A 15718-nucleotide genomic window follows, 5' to 3' on the forward strand; every position below is an offset into this window, starting at 1 on the left:
GGAGGGAGTAGGGCAGGGAGATGGTTCTGATTACTGACGGCCTGATGGAAGAAGCCGTCTTTAAGCCTGCTGGTCCTGTCTTGGAGACTCCGCAGTCTTTTCCCTGACAGCAGCAAGTTGAAGGAATGGGATGGGATGAAAATTTGCTACATTTTTAAGCTGGTACTTAAAGAACAATAATTAGCTTAATATCAGAACTATAGAGCACTCTTGATTGTATGCCGCACTCAGTACATTTACAAGCAAACACATTTTGCACATACGGAGGCCGTACCTGACTAAATCGCAGGTGCTAACATTGTAACATGAGATATTTATTTAAAAAAAAACATGGTACACACAAGATTTTTCAAGGTTTTTCTAACATACCCTTTCCTTCCAAACAGTGGCTGTATTGTGGCAAAATCACAGCATTGACCGGGGACTAAATGCAGAAATGTTAAAAAAGGCTAATTGTTTGTGTAGGTAAAGCACTCTTTGGTGGTAAATTTCTATTCTTAGCTTGCCACTTATAGCGGGAATGTTTTTAGCCACCTTTAAATGTTTCTCAAGACCCATTTATAATTGCTTAAATGTCCTTACCCAATTATATTTTTTCGTGCGTGCATTAGAAGGAACTTTAAAGTTAATTTTTAATTATAAATATATCATGTTTAGTTAATGTTGCTGGGAATATTTGCACTTTATACAAATCAAACAAATGGCAGCATTACTGTATAAACCACATGGTCTAAAAACAAAAAAAAAACGTAGTGGCTTATAGTCCAGGAAATGCGGGAATTAATTGTTAAATTCAAGCAAATTAGTCACAAGTTATTTCTTTTTTTTCTAACAGCTATCAGGGTTTGCAGGGGAGTATATTTTTTGATCAAATGTGTTTTCGATAAAGATTGTCATCTGTACTAACTGGTAAACTAGAAATAATTTTGGTCCAGTCCTAACTGAAACGAGTGATGAAATGTTTAGTCATCTCACTTGTCTACAGGCGAGACAGTGCAGTCCCGACTTGGCAGGAGGTGATCAGAATCAATTGGTGCAGTTGCAGGAAGACAAACAGCGCTTGCAGGATCAAGTGGAGGTTGGTCAAAAAGTTTGTTTTTAATATTCAATTTTTTAAATCATGGTTCGGAGGGTTATTATTGGTTGTCACTACTAGATGCTAGAAAAGAAAATCAAAGAGCTCCAGCAGATCGAGAACAAGCTTCGCTCTGACAACTCTGAGCTCTGCTGCAAGATGCGACAGATGATCCAGGATTTGGACAGAGAGAAGCGGGAGACTGAAGAGCGGTAAGACATAAAGAAAGAAATTGAATTGTTACTCTTTTAACATTTCATTCACTTGGTTCCGTCCTATCACGAAGATACGATCGGATTAATCAGCAGCATAGGGACGACGTGGTGAACCGTGTTAGGACTGAGCTCATTCTGGAGTACAACACCCAGCTCGAAGAATTGAGAGAACAACACAAGCAAGAAATCGAGTGCCTCAAGTTTGTTATGCATATTTGTTCCATTGGGGTCTGAACTGGTCAGCTTATTTAGATTGCATTTTGGATTTCAGCACTCAGCTGTCTGAGGCCGGCAAGACCTTGTTAGCTGTTCAGGAGGTAAGTTTTACATATCTAGCCAAGGAAGGATTATATCCTGACAAATGTCTTCATTATTAGTACAAATCTTGTTTCCTTTGTTTTCAATTTCATTGTAAAATATTTCATTACTTGATTATAGTCACAGCCTACTGATTTTGTTCAACAAATTGTAACTACACATGGGCTATTACCTTGTTTTACTATTGATATTGGTGTTAAAAAGTCTTGGATTCAAATTATACTAAGACGATCTGTCTTTGGTATTGAGCACATCTTTATTTTGTTGTAACAGCGACCTAAAAAACTTGCACAACATGCTCCTTTGCTACATTGTAGCATCTCATTTCACAAAGTTTATTTGGTTATGAATTTATCAAAATAATAATAAAACGAAAAGAACTACTTTACACTCTAAATACACTTTGGTTTGGGAAAGAAAACAACAACATTAATAATTTTGGTTAAATGAACTGATTCACTTTGTTGTTTAAAAAAACTAATATAGATTGATATAAATAAATGAAATTCGCAAATTGTTTTAAAACAAAAAGAATCCAAATTTTGGATAAGTTTTAAACCAAATGACCTAGTTTTAAGAGAATATTTTATTCTATAAGGCCCAAAGCGTTTGTTTTGATTTAAAAAAAAATATTGCCCCGATTTTTGTTACTGTAAACTACCTGACCCTTTCTGGGGTCTTGGACCTAAACAAAAGATATACTTGTTTGACAATTTAACCCAACTAGTGGATGGTTTACTTTTGACCGCAATTGGGTTGTTTTTTGACCCACTTGTCTTAAAATATCAAATATTACCTACTGCCTGGAGTTACTTTATGTTTCCCCATTCTAGAACCACTTAGATGAATCCTAAATTCTTTACAATTAAGATAATAAGTTGCCCCTGCGTCATCATACGTGCAAAAAAAACATAAAAATAAACCATTTCACTGATGTTATGATTAAACCAAATTGTGCCATATAACATTTGAGTCAACAGAAAAGTTGAACTGCCTAAAAATCATGTAGGTCATTAAAATGGGAAAAGATTTGCTCTAATATTCAGATTTTGGATTTTTGTTTATTAAGAAAATATCTTAAAGTTGTATTTGTTGATTTTTTTTAATCATGTGTTAGTCGACAATTAATCACTTGGCTACAATTTTTGTTCTCATTGCTTCACGAAACAAATGTAGAATGAATGACTTTACATATCGTGCAGACATTTTCAATGTTATATATCCTGTTGCCTTGCAAAAGGAAAGAGACGAGAGCTACACCATGATGGAGAAATTAAGGACTGAGCTTGAGGTGCAACACCAGACCTCGATAACCAATCTGAAAGCTCTCTGGTCCAAGGAGAAGGAAGCTGAAATACAGCGACAGGTCAACACCCAAATAGCTTCGGCCAAGGCCGTTTGGGATGAAACACAACATCAGGTACATCTGTGTAATGTTATGCTTTATTGGAGCTGTAATTAGCAACTGCCACACGGCCATGTTTCTGCATAGATGGAGAAAAGATGGACTCAGAAGCTGGAGGAGGCCAGGCAAGAAAAACACTCCGAGCGATCGACGAGATCCTGTCAAACTGATGAGGCGGTAGCAAATGGTTTGGCAATTACCGTTGAAGAGTTGGAATCCAGGCTCGCTGCCCAGAAACAGCAGCTGCAAGTCGAAGTCCGACAGCAAGCAATGGAAGAAGCCAAAAGACAAGTCCAGGAGGAGACTCAGGAAAAACATCTTGACGACTTGGCCATTAAGGTGGATACTAGAATTATTCTGTATGTTTGGTTCCTTGAAGTACGTCATATCAGTTAATTAATATGTGACAGTTGCCCTTTTGAAAATGAACATCAATATTCTTGCTACAAGGTCGAAGGAGCGGTCACCAGGGCCTATAATCGTTGGATCGAAGATTTGACTTCATTACCAGAATATCAAGCTTCTCTCCAAAGAGAAAGAGAGAACTGGGAAGCACAGCAGGAACAAGAAGTGGAACAAAAGGTGAAGCAAATTTTATTTCTGAGGTCACACTCACCAAAACTATTAAGCCATATCTATGATCCCAACAACAATGACATGTAATTTTTGATGAGTTTTGACCAGTTATTTTGTTCGTTATTTGATTCTTTATTCTGGACCTTTTGAGTGTAGTCTAGCACGCTCTTATCTTGCTGGTTGGGGTTTACTACGGCCATTCAAAATTTCTCCTACTACCCATAAAAATAAAAAGGGTTTTTTTTTGAGCCGCAAAATAATAATTATATATTATATCTAGGCCTTGTAATGAGGCAATATGTGCTGAATGTATCTTTTCAGGTAATTTCAATAGTAGACTCATTTGGTTAACTTTTAAAGTAAAACCTTTTGCATAAGTACAAATTAAACTCGGCGAGCTTTCTGAAAGCTTTTTTTCTTTAAGGCACCGCAATGGAGTTTCATAAAACAAAACAAAAAATTACAGAAGACAAGCAGGAAGGAAGTGGGTGTTAAACGAAGGGTTATCTCCCTTATATTTTAAAATGAAGCCTTTTAAAAAAAATAGGCTAACAGTATGACTTGCCATCAGTCATCAGTAATTAGTTTAACACGATAAAATAGCATTATTTTCCCAGTTTTATAAAAATGGAAACACTTACTTTGAGTTATAATTTCAAATATATTATTATTATGTTTATGTATATATTATGTATATATTATTATATAATATTATTTTATTTTTTTAAAAGGGGGGTGGATATGTTGTTTGTGCCAAACAACCCTATAAGTTGTGTCAAATTTACCCAAGAAGAGGAATTTGGTTATTTTCTACACAACGGCTTTGCATACCTATATGCTTTTTTTTTTTTTTACTATTTTTGATTGAACAGCAAGTACCTTTTGGCGAGACAGATCCTTACCATGCTCAGCACTGAACTGGCGAACAATTCCAGTGGCAGTGTGGAAACAATAACCCACTGACCTCCTCTGCAGTAGACTGTCTCTTGCGTTCGTCTTCTGTAGAAGACCAGCCTTGTTGGGCGACTTGAACGAGTTTGTAGTTTTGTAAAGATTCAATATTATTGAAATCACAGATTTGGAACGATCAACTTGTCTTGCTATGGCTGGTAGTGTCATCCTTTTCAGCTCGACAACCTGCTGCCGGAGGATTTAGGTCACTTTAAAACGACCCACCATCTTGCAAAGTCAGTGAAACTGGCAGTTAGTATGCCAGTTAAATAGAGGTTGAAATTCATGCATAATGTGCATCAGTGTAAAAAAACACAGCCCCAATTTTTTCATTAGAATTTTGGTAACTTTTTCTTGTTGAATATGTGCAGCCATGATTAATAAGAACGCAATACCAACATAACATTTAAATTGTATGCATTTATTGGCATATAAAGTCCGATTCATCATCAGATAAAACAGAGTTCTTTCCCTCGTCATGCTTTTTTGAGTTAATATCTTTCAGGTCGACTTTTCGTTTTTCTCCATTCTCGAACATTTGTCTCTGATTTCTTGAGTGAGAATGGTGTGATAGTGAGATGAAATCAAATGACTTGCTTATGTCATTCGGATTCTGTGCTCTCACTGTTGCAATCTGGTTTCAATTACCCTTGCATCCAATCTTAGTTACTGTGGTCATTTCACAAATATTGTATTATACTACTGTAAAACTTGTATATAACATCTAACCAAAGTTTGGAGTACATTTTTAGCTTAAAAAATGTGCGTTATACGCAAGTAAATACAGTACTTTAACAACTGTTTGAAATAGCTAACCTAACATTCCAACTTTTTTCTAGCAGAATACATGTAAATCTAGGAGGTGGTTTGGAAAAATAATAATATAAATAACAGTTCCACCCGCGACCCTACTGAGGATAAGCGGTGCAGATAATAGATGGATGATGGTTCCACTGATGGATGTAAATGTGCCAGGTATTCCAAGCACTGAGTGCAGCTGAGGAGCAGTGGCGCAAGCGGCAACAAGAACGGCTAAAAGATCAAAGCTGCGAGACGCCTGATGAACTCAAAGAAAAGGTGACAACGCTCCAGTGTCAATTGGAGGAGTTAAGAAGGGAGCAATCCGCTCTGATGAGAGCTGAACTAGCTGGGGCCAGGGCAGCCTGGAAAAGGGACAAGCAGCAGGAGATCTCTTTCGTTCAGAATCGCAGCGAACAAATGTACCAAAGACAACTACAGGAGCAGCAAACGAAGCAGGAGTTAGCGTTGCAGCGACTCAAAGAGGAGGCTGACGTCAAGAAGAAGGAGCTGCTTTCGCAGATGGAGGCCAAACTCCAGCAGACTGTGAGGAACAGAGAGGACGAATTGAGGCGTCAGCAGGCGGAGAAAGAGCAAGCCCAGAGGCGGCAGATGAGGGCCGAGTTCATCGAGGAACTTCAGACTGCTCTGGCTGAGGTTCAAACGCAGCTCCTTGGGAATCCCTGCACTGAGCGACAGAGCAATGATGAAAGCCGGAGAGGGAGCGAAGGGGAGGTCACAGTAACGCACATCGTTCAATCATGCTGCTTGGACATTGTTGACAAAGCTGTGATGCAGGCCAAGAAAGACTGGAAGAAAGTATGTATTGTTTTGAAAAATTAACATAACGATTGGTTTATATTCCATTAAACTGGATTTTTTCCCCCCCTCAGATCAGTGAAGCTCAGTTGAGCTGCGTGTTACGGGAAACACAAGACCAGCACGAAAGGGAAATCAACAAAATGCAAAGTAAAGAATTCCTCTTTTTTTTTTTCACTAATCGCAAAAACAAACTATCGCCCGCGACATTTTTTGTATGTTTTAAATCATGCCACATTGATTTGGCTATTTCATGGATAAAGTAGGGCCTTGACTAGCATTAGAGGTAAGCTTGGGCCTAAAAAAATCATATATATATATATATATATATATATATATATAAACCTGAACTCCCCAAAACCCGACGGATTAACATGATTCGATAAACGAGCCCGAAATGAACCCGAAGCTTTAATTTGCTGCCATGTAATCACGAAGCTCTACTCATATCCTGCATATTAAAAGCTGCAAACAGTGAAAGATTTGGCCCAAAAAAGCTGAAAGAAAGTTTGTAAAGCTTGTAAGCGATTGTCAAGAAGCAGAAATGACGTCTTACTTGAGAGGGGTGGAAGAAGGAAGCTGCGCGTCTATTACCCCAACACCAAGAAGGAAAATTTCTTTGGAATTAGTCATTTTGAGTTAAACTGATAGTTTGGTAAGCATTTTCCTTATCTGAATTATTACTTGAGTAAAATTATGTACATGCTGTGTAGATCCTCCATGAAGGGAAAAAAAACTGCGAGAGAGAAACCCGACCAGCCTGATTTAATGATTGACATCTTAAGCACGAACCCGGCTCGAGTTTCGGGGCGGGCCCGGGCCCAAGGTCTTACCTATTACTCGCATGGATCTTGAGAAAACGTTTTCGGTGGACAAAAGCTAGCATGTTAAAAAGTGAATTAAAAGAATGGACCATCAGAGGACACGCCAACTACACAAACACACCTGGGTGTTTCTATAGGTTTCCGTGGATCCTTGAAAGGAATTTATTTTGTTATTCTAAAAATAAGGCCATAATTGCCAGAAAAATGTCTTAAATCCAATTTTCCAATGTCTTTAAAAGGTGAAAATATTAATTCGATTTATATTTGTTTGAACTAAAAACATTTAGTGAGATTCATCAATTATATTTTTTTAATAATTTGCCAATTTACTTTTTTTTTTTGCAAAATTGCGTGACCTCATTGACGAAACCATCAAAACGATTACAGACTTAGGTCTACCCACAATACAAATAGCAATTTCAGATGTTTACTTTGGACCGTGGAAAAGTGTGTGTGGTTACTGAGAAGTGGCAAACATTTTTGGCTAAAATCTGTGCCAGGTATTGTGTGCTAGAAATATTTGTAGTTTTTTTTTGTTTTGTTTCAATTGTGTTTTTTTTAGTTGACGTGGTGTTAAATTTGATTTCAAAAGGCATTAAAACTCTTTTAAAGTCTTCAATTCAACTTGCCTTAAGCTGTAGCAACCCTGTTCTAACATTACAGCTTACAGTCTACTGAAAGTGTTGTCTAACTGCCATGTTCATTTAATTTATTTATTTCACTCTTAAAAAGGAAACAAATCAAAGGGTGGGCGTAAATAAGTAAAACATTTTTGTATATTCCCCTAATCAACAAAAATTAATAACTCCATATATATGAAAAGTAGTTGAGTAGAATTTACAAAAAAAAAAGAATATGAAATGCAAGCATGCCTTTTCTTTCCAACTAACATATATTTTTTAGAATTGTTTTCAATTAAAAAGAGATTGCACTGTTCAGAAAGAAAATGTTTATGGTTCAAACATCAAACTTTTTCTGTGTACGATTTTTGTCAATATTTCATGCTACTGTGGGGTCACCTACGACTTTTTTTCTTATGCGGTTCATGCATGTAAAAAATCATTTTTCCTTTACAAAAGGAATGCATATATTTTATAATCAGACCCATCTTGTAGCTATTTTTTTGGTACGATAATTAAAACTGAGATATTTCTACCATTAAACATGAGAAATACTCTTTTCCAACATCTTGCGTATTTTGGCCTATGTAGGCTCATTGGCCCAAGACGGTGGGCAAGTTTGCGGCAGGATAGATTGCGCCAAAACTGCCAGTAAGCTGCAAAAGAGGAACCAGGAGCTTCAGAAGAACCTAGAGAAAGCTTGCCGTCAGTTCCAGAACAGTGTCCGAGAACACAAAGCCACCATTCAGAAACTCAAAGGTGAAGTATAGAAAACATCATTGAAGTATTTCCCACCATTTGATGTGTTAATCAGTTTTCTTTTCATACTGTAGATGAAAACGACAGCAGATTACAACAGGCAAATGAGGAGCATCAGCTACAACTTGCGGAAGTGAAGCGGAGCAAAGAAACTGACAGGTTGGTAACACTTTATTACCGTATATACTCTAGTGGCGTGCGATGGATATTAGAGCTACCCCTTCAGCTCCATACCCATTTAGTCATGTTTCGTTCTCGAACAAACCGGCCCATTCTTGTAACTGAAAAGCATTTGTGATTTGCCACCTGGCCCCCGCCTACTTATCAGGTCTGAAGACTGTGCTCCGCCACCTTAAACGGTCCCCTCGAGGAGCTCAGACTGAGCGGATGAGGGTAAAGGAAAGCTTGGGGGTGTTTTTTACTGAAAGGGTTCACACTAAGGGTCAGCACACTTTCACCCTAAATTCTGTGGCTGTGTGCCTGATTGTTTTCCTGGTTGGTTTGCATTTTTTTCCAAAAGCCACACCCCTTTCCTGTACCCTGCCTATGGTTTGCTACTGGTGACACGTATGCACATATAAGCCGACCCTGGTTCGTGTATTTTATTTTTTAGTTCGAAATTCAAACTTTGCACTGGGGATCAAAATTAAAGAACAAATTAATTAAAAAAAAATCATGGATTTGAAATACCGTCTTCACTGCTCAATAGTTTAAGGAAATTTTGTTTTGTCTATACCATGATTCCTCAACACTTGATCACAAAATGGATAAAGGAAGTTAATTTAAAAAAAATTGTATTTTGCCAAAAATGCATTGATCAAAATTAAAGAACACTTTCAGGTGCCTACAACTTAATGGTGTTGATCTTGCGCATAGTACTAGTTGCCTTGAAAATCTTTCAACCTATTTAACTGGTATACTAACTGCAAGTTTCACTGACTTTGCAAGATGGTGGGTCGTTTTTAAAGTGACTGAAATCCTCCGGCAGCAGGTTGAAAAAGATGACCCTATCAGCCATAGCAAGACAAGTTGATCGTTCCAAGTCTATGATTTCAATAATATTGAATCTTTACAAAACTACAAACTCGATCAAGTCGCCCAACAAGGCTGGTCTTCTTCAGAAGACGAACGCAAGAGACAGTCTCCTGCAGAGGAGGTCAGTGGGTTATTGTTTCCACACTGCCACTGGAATTGTTCGCCAGTTCAGTGCTGAGCATGGTAAGGTTCTGTCTCGCCATACAGTGTCTCGCTGTTTAAGAGCATTTGGACTGAAGTGACCAAACCTCTCATTAGCAAAAAAAAAGAATCAAAAAGCTAGACAGAACTTTCCTGAGGAGCATGTTGTATGGACATAGGAAACTTGTCCAGGGTTCACGTCAGTGATGAAAGAAAATGTAACTTATTCGGATCTGATGGTAAACACTATGTCTGGTGACACATTAGAGAAAGACTAAAACCAAAATGTGTAAAAAAAAAAAAAAAAAAAAAAAAAAGGAAATAAATGGTGGAGGAGAAGGTGTCATTGTTTGGGCCTTGTTTTTTTTCATTGAAGTAGGAGTTGGACCTCTTGTACAGCTTCATGGCTGAGTGAATGCAAATGTGTATCAGAACCTTCTTCAACAACACGTGATTATTTACTTGCCTTTATCACCCAATCAGCCTGCAATCTTCGTGCAGGACAAAGCTCCACGTCACACAGCAAAACGGGTTAAGAATTTCCTAGAAGCTAAAAACATTATATTAAGGGCATGGCCTGCCCAGAGTCCTGATCTCCACCCAATGGAGAACCTCTGGAAAATCTTTGGTGACAAAGTTATAGTTAAGAAACACACTACAATCACAAAACTGTGGAGGAGGCTGGAATAAGAATGGACCAAAATCAAACCAGAGCAGTGAGAGACTAGTGCTATACTCCAGCAGCAGATGTGCTGAAATCATTCACAGTATAGGCCTATATACATCTTACTAATTACGGACTGTTGTACCCTTCAGATTTTATTACCATGCCAAAGTCATTGTTGTACTCTAATTTTTATAAGTGTGCATTTTCCAAATAATATATTTTGTGTGAAATGTCTTTAGCCATTTCGTGAAATAAGTGTTGTAGTACCATGTTATGTTATTCCATTAAAAAAAAAAAAATAAATCTCAAGTGTATGCGAGTGTGTAAGATATGTCTTTTTTAGAATTATCCCATCCATTATTTAGGTAATCCTGCACCCTTTTTCAAGATTTTTGTGGTTCACTCTGCCTATTTTTACCTACTCCTAAAACTTTAGCCTAATAAGAGTAATAACACAAGCAATCTCAGAACTTGTAGCCTTGTGCACCCCTTCTAAGACTCCTTATCACATTCACCTGTGCAGTCTAATAAAATATAACACGAGAACTTTTTGGATTATTGACATTGGCAAAATGGAATTCAATTGGAATGAAACATTTGACAACACTTACTCAGTCACAAAAACAAACTATCACATTGATTTGATTCAGAACGAATTGATTCAAAGTCTTTCTTCCCCCTAAGTGAAATAAAAAGTGCTGCCTTTATTTTCAGGACTATAAACCATCAACAAAGTCTTCAAGAGGGCCTGGAAGAAATGAAGCAGCAATATTTGACAACTGTGGAAAAAATCAGAGGTTAGTGAATGAAATGTTTTCCTCTGTGGACACAGCAGATATTGTTTATACGGATGAGGATCCTGGTTGGGGCAGATGATTTGCACTTTTTGGCTAAATTTTAAAAACGTAATTTTCCCTCAGCTTCATGGTTTGAAAAAAAAGATGATTTGCAAAACCTTGTTTTAAATTTGCTCTTACAGGAGACATGCTGCGTTACCTGCAGGAAAGTCGTGAGCGAGCGGCTGAGATGATTCGCGCCGAGGTCCTTTGGGAGAGGCAGGACACCGCCCGCAAAATGCGACGCTATTACCTCACCTGCCTGCAGGAATTGCTAGAGGACGGCGGAAAGGCCACTGGGTAATTTGACTGAGATGCGGTCAGTTTTCTTTCGTTTCTCTCAGGCTAGGCGCTCACTCTCAAATAGTGTGGTTTTTCAAACAAACACAAAATAACATGGATCATCTGAATTGGTCACATTTTATTTTGGCTGTTTCGTTGGGTTTACTTGTGTTAAGTTTGTATAATCTTTTGGATGGATAAATACATGGTGAGTTCATCATTTTAAGGTTGTTGTGAATGCCACTGATGTAAACTACAAAAGGGGTCCTACGGGTCCTTAAAAATTTGATAACTGCAAATCAAGGCCTTGAAAAGGTCTTAAATTTTGTTTTTCAAGTCTTAAATTTACAAATGTCTTAATTTTTCCCTGTCATATCTGGGCAAGAGAGCTAAACTGTATAATAAATGAACTAACAAAACTATGGAACGAGGGCGGCACAGCTGGGTGGTTAGCGTGCACCCCCACGGTGTAGAGGTTCAGGGTTCAAGTCCAGCTACCGCAACCTCCCCATGTGGAGTTTGCATGTTTTCCCCGTGCCTGCGTGGGTTTCCTCCCACATTCCAAAAACAAATTGTTTTCAGGTGCTGTGATAAAAAAAGATTGATTAGGGTTTGCGAATAAAGTTAAAACTCCAAGAATAGCCTTTTTTATTGGCAGGTCCAAAGCCACTCCTAACCTGATATATATATATATATATATATACACATATATATATATATATATAGCTACTTGTGTTCACCCTAAAGTGGTTTAAATGTCTGAGGGGGAAGTGTTTAAGCACCACCTGTGTTCTCATAGTGCTCGCCAATGATTTCAGTCATTTATTCTAAACTCTAGACACAATAATAACTTGTGTTACGAATTTGAAAGTATTTCCTTCCTACTTTTGATGCGATTTCTATTGAAGGGCCGAAAAGAAAATCATGAACGCTGCCAGCAAGTTGGCAGCCATGGCAAAGGTACTGGAGACACCAGTGAAAAATAAAGCTGCTAAGAATCACAGCTTACCAAGTGAGTCCTCTGCTACACGTTTTGTTTGAAATTTGTACATATTTTAAGAATTATTTTTACTGACACCACTGCCGCCTCCCCCAGCAAATACCACCGATTTTTTGAAGACGTCAACACTAACCCATGACAAAACAACAGAGGACAGGACCATTACTGAAGAGAAGTCTGAATTGGAGCGACGAAAGCATCTTGGACAGAAGAGACTTTTGAGCATGAAGGACCTCGGTGCATGCGAATCCTCCACAGATGAAGAACTTCGCCCTCACAAAGGGGCGTCTTTGCGCCCCGTTCCCTTGAGGACTAAGTCCAGAGAGGTCTACTTGCAGGGAGCCCAACCTGAAATGCCTGTGGACTTACCAAACCAAGCTTCTGTTCCGAAGGAGTTTCTGGTTAGGGAAGATAAACACAGCCCCTGGAGCTTAACCAGCAGTGACTCTGACACCTTCCACATCCCCCAAGTGTCCCATCCAGGAAGGAAAATCGAGCCAGTGAAGCCCTTCTCCTTGTCTGCTGCTGATTTGAGCCAGTTTGGTTGTCTCACTCCAGACGAGTCCGACCAGACGGTTTATAAGGAGGTAGTCCTGGACAGTCGAACTGATATGCAAAGTTTTGCCGACAAGGCCAAGATGAATGCGCATAGACAACCCACACCCGGGTCAGAAGGAGAAAAGCAAAATGGAGCTAATAGTAAGCCTTTTTTCACAGAATTGAGACATAGTCAGTTGGACAGTGGCTTTGACAGCCCCTTTAACTTACCCAAATGACAGTGACCATACCCGCTTGGTTTTTAGGAATAATGGCAATTTACATTTCAATTCGAATACTTGTTTTCAGAAAGCAGGTGTTAAAGTCCGAGTGGTTACTGTGCTTTTTGTTTTTTTTTTACTGGTTATAAAGGGGAGAATGTGTGTGTGTATGTTTCTACAAGTGTGTTGGACAACTTTCACTATTTATGTTTCTTGTACAATAGAAATATTTTCTCTGCTGTTTTTTTAATAAAGTGTACATTTTTACTGTATAAAATGTTAGTTTTATAGACGTTTTAAACTCTCGACCCGGGGGCCATTTGCGGCTCTCGGAATGGTAGTTTGAGGACCCCGCCCTTAATGAGAACATTTAAGGAAAAGTGTATTATTTGACCACCAGATGTTGTAGTATTCTGTCGTGTGACTGAAAACGAGTGCTAAAAATCACAAGAAAGATTGAAAGTTACGGAGACTCAAAGTCAAGTCATGTTTATTTGTGTAGCCCTTAATCAAAAGGAGTCAGACTATTACACCATCCCCTGATCTAAAACCTACATGAGGGCAAGGAAAAACTCAGAGCATCAACATGAGGTAAATGAAGAAACTTTGAGAAAGGACTGCCCAAAGTGATCACCAAGCCCATTTTCTTCTCGCAAGGTGTTTGCCTTTAGGCTAACCGCAGCAGCAAGATGGTTGACAATGGTGTCCTCTCCCTCGAGGTTAGTCTTATTTTATGAATATGTCGACATTTCTTTACCTAGGATTATTCAAAAACAAGGCACATGTGTATATGATAGTCTTTTTTTAAATGAAAATCTGACTTTACCACTGAGTCACTGACTATGGATTTATTTATTTTTTTAATTGATTTATTTCTGTATTCTTAATGTTTTTTTATATTGAGAGCTTATTTTGTGTATGGAGTTTTTGAGAACTGAAAACAGTGGAAAGGCTTTCGGGCGAACCTCACCCAGACTCTAGCTCCGGCAGCCCCCATGTAAGTTGACCCGGGAGATAACGGCTTGGGAAATGGGTCCTTTTTGGTGATCTTGGATGTTAGCCCTCTCTCATGGTGAAAAGTGAAATTGCATCAAGTTTCCTGGGAATTATTTGTTGAATAGGCACCAAGTAAAATCCATATATTTTTATAAAATAGTGAAAGTGTGTAATTGAGTATGTGATGTTTTCACGGTTGTAAGAAAATGTGTCCGTGTCTGAAAACAAGACGTTTTTTCTTAGAAGCAAACTTCAAAAAAAGGGACCATGGAAAGAAGCTAATGATACATCAGATATGTGTTGCATTTACTGTATTTGTGTCAATGTATAACCATTTCAGTCGCTGTTTACAGTATTTCAGGTCAGAGAGTGCACAGAACACTATAAGGCGGAATGGTTCAAAAACGTCAAAGATTCCAACTGTTGGAAATGAGTCAATAAGCAACTATTTATAAAGAAAATGGTATTGTAAACGACATTTATGGATTCTGCGCTCGTGTAGTTTTTGATCAGTACAAATCATTGAAAAATACGGTTTTTTTCAAGGTGTTTGAAAAGAAAAATGTATTTGCAGACAACTTGTAACAGTTGTGTTTCTCACAATTTATTTGGCACCTGTCAAAATAAGTTTAAACAACTTTTTTTAGATTTGATTACAATCAAAACAATTCAAGCTACTTTTACCACGTTTTAATTAGTTAATAAGCATGTGTAACCGCGTTGTACGTGTCCCACCAAAGATCCACATTCACGCTGGACTGGATGATGAGGTTTTTATTATTACAGTTCTGCAAATGGATGAGTCACAACATTAGCTTTTTCTGCTGGGTCTGATCTCTTTGATCTCTTTGTAGTACTCTGGTAAAACTGACAACAAAGCATATCAAAGAGCTGTCTTTTCACTTTACAGAAAATACATTTTAGAATATCACAATACATTTAGAAATCTGCATTTTAACAAGATACTTTTAACAAGAGATCGTATAGTGGATTTTTAACGTTTACAATGAATTCAACATGTTTTTCTTTACTCTGAATTTTAACCAACATCATCCTTTTTTTAATGTATATGAAAAATAGGAATAAAAACAATAATGAGTATAAAAATGGGTACAATTTACCTGCAAATGGATGAGTCACAACATTAGCTTTTTCTGCTGGGTCTGATCTCTTTGATCTCTACAAGGGGAATTAATATTTAGTAAAACAGAAACAAAACGAAAATAAACCTAAACAGCTTGACAATATCAATCACATTACTATGCATGGTGAGAGATTTGTCAGCTGGGGTTATAAAGTTTAAAATTAACTTATTTTGTGGAGCACCAAGATATGTCTTACCTTTGTAGTACTCTGGTAAAACTGACAAAACCCCGCCTCCTGGTCACATGTTAGAAGCCAAAACCAAACCCCACCCCATACCAGCAGATGGCACTGTTGGACTCAGCATTGCAGGACATTTACCAAAAACTATACACATATTTTAGCAGGAATTTCAATAAAATAAAAGTTATTATTACACCCGTTACACATGTATAAAAAAATGCAGACAGTTGTTTTGGATCATTGTGTTTGTACTTATTTATTTCTATAAAGGACACATACACAAGAGGAAGCATGGCACTTATTAGACACTGACACAT

At 37.9% G+C, this 15718-nt stretch overlaps 1 protein-coding gene across 2 annotated transcripts in view; it reads left to right on the top strand.

Annotated features, from left to right (window-relative positions):
• Positions 1–14577, top strand: part of cep152 (centrosomal protein 152) — a 26806-nt gene extending 12229 nt beyond the window's left edge. Inside the window, exons 14-28 of one of the 2 annotated variants that reach the window (XM_088339990.1) lie at positions 986–1078; positions 1157–1287; positions 1362–1490; positions 1562–1607; positions 2849–3028; positions 3101–3352; positions 3464–3595; positions 5516–6157; positions 6232–6307; positions 8193–8360; positions 8435–8519; positions 10918–11000; positions 11183–11339; positions 12230–12333; positions 12418–14577. In XM_088339990.1, coding sequence (XP_088196116.1) covers positions 986–1078; positions 1157–1287; positions 1362–1490; positions 1562–1607; positions 2849–3028; positions 3101–3352; positions 3464–3595; positions 5516–6157; positions 6232–6307; positions 8193–8360; positions 8435–8519; positions 10918–11000; positions 11183–11339; positions 12230–12333; positions 12418–13097 — 2958 coding nt within the window. In that variant the 3' untranslated portion in view covers positions 13098–14577. The remainder of the gene's footprint in view (positions 1–985; positions 1079–1156; positions 1288–1361; positions 1491–1561; positions 1608–2848; positions 3029–3100; positions 3353–3463; positions 3596–5515; positions 6158–6231; positions 6308–8192; positions 8361–8434; positions 8520–10917; positions 11001–11182; positions 11340–12229; positions 12334–12417) is intronic. The other variant, XM_088339991.1, reaches the window with a different exon arrangement.
• The last annotated feature ends 1141 nt before the right edge of the window (positions 14578–15718 follow it).

This window comes from Urocampus carinirostris, chromosome 7 (assembly GCF_059441175.1).
Source record: "Urocampus carinirostris isolate Australia breed hairy pipefish chromosome 7, RoL_Ucar_1.0, whole genome shotgun sequence".
In the NCBI taxonomy this organism is placed as follows: domain Eukaryota; kingdom Metazoa; phylum Chordata; class Actinopteri; order Syngnathiformes; family Syngnathidae; genus Urocampus; species Urocampus carinirostris.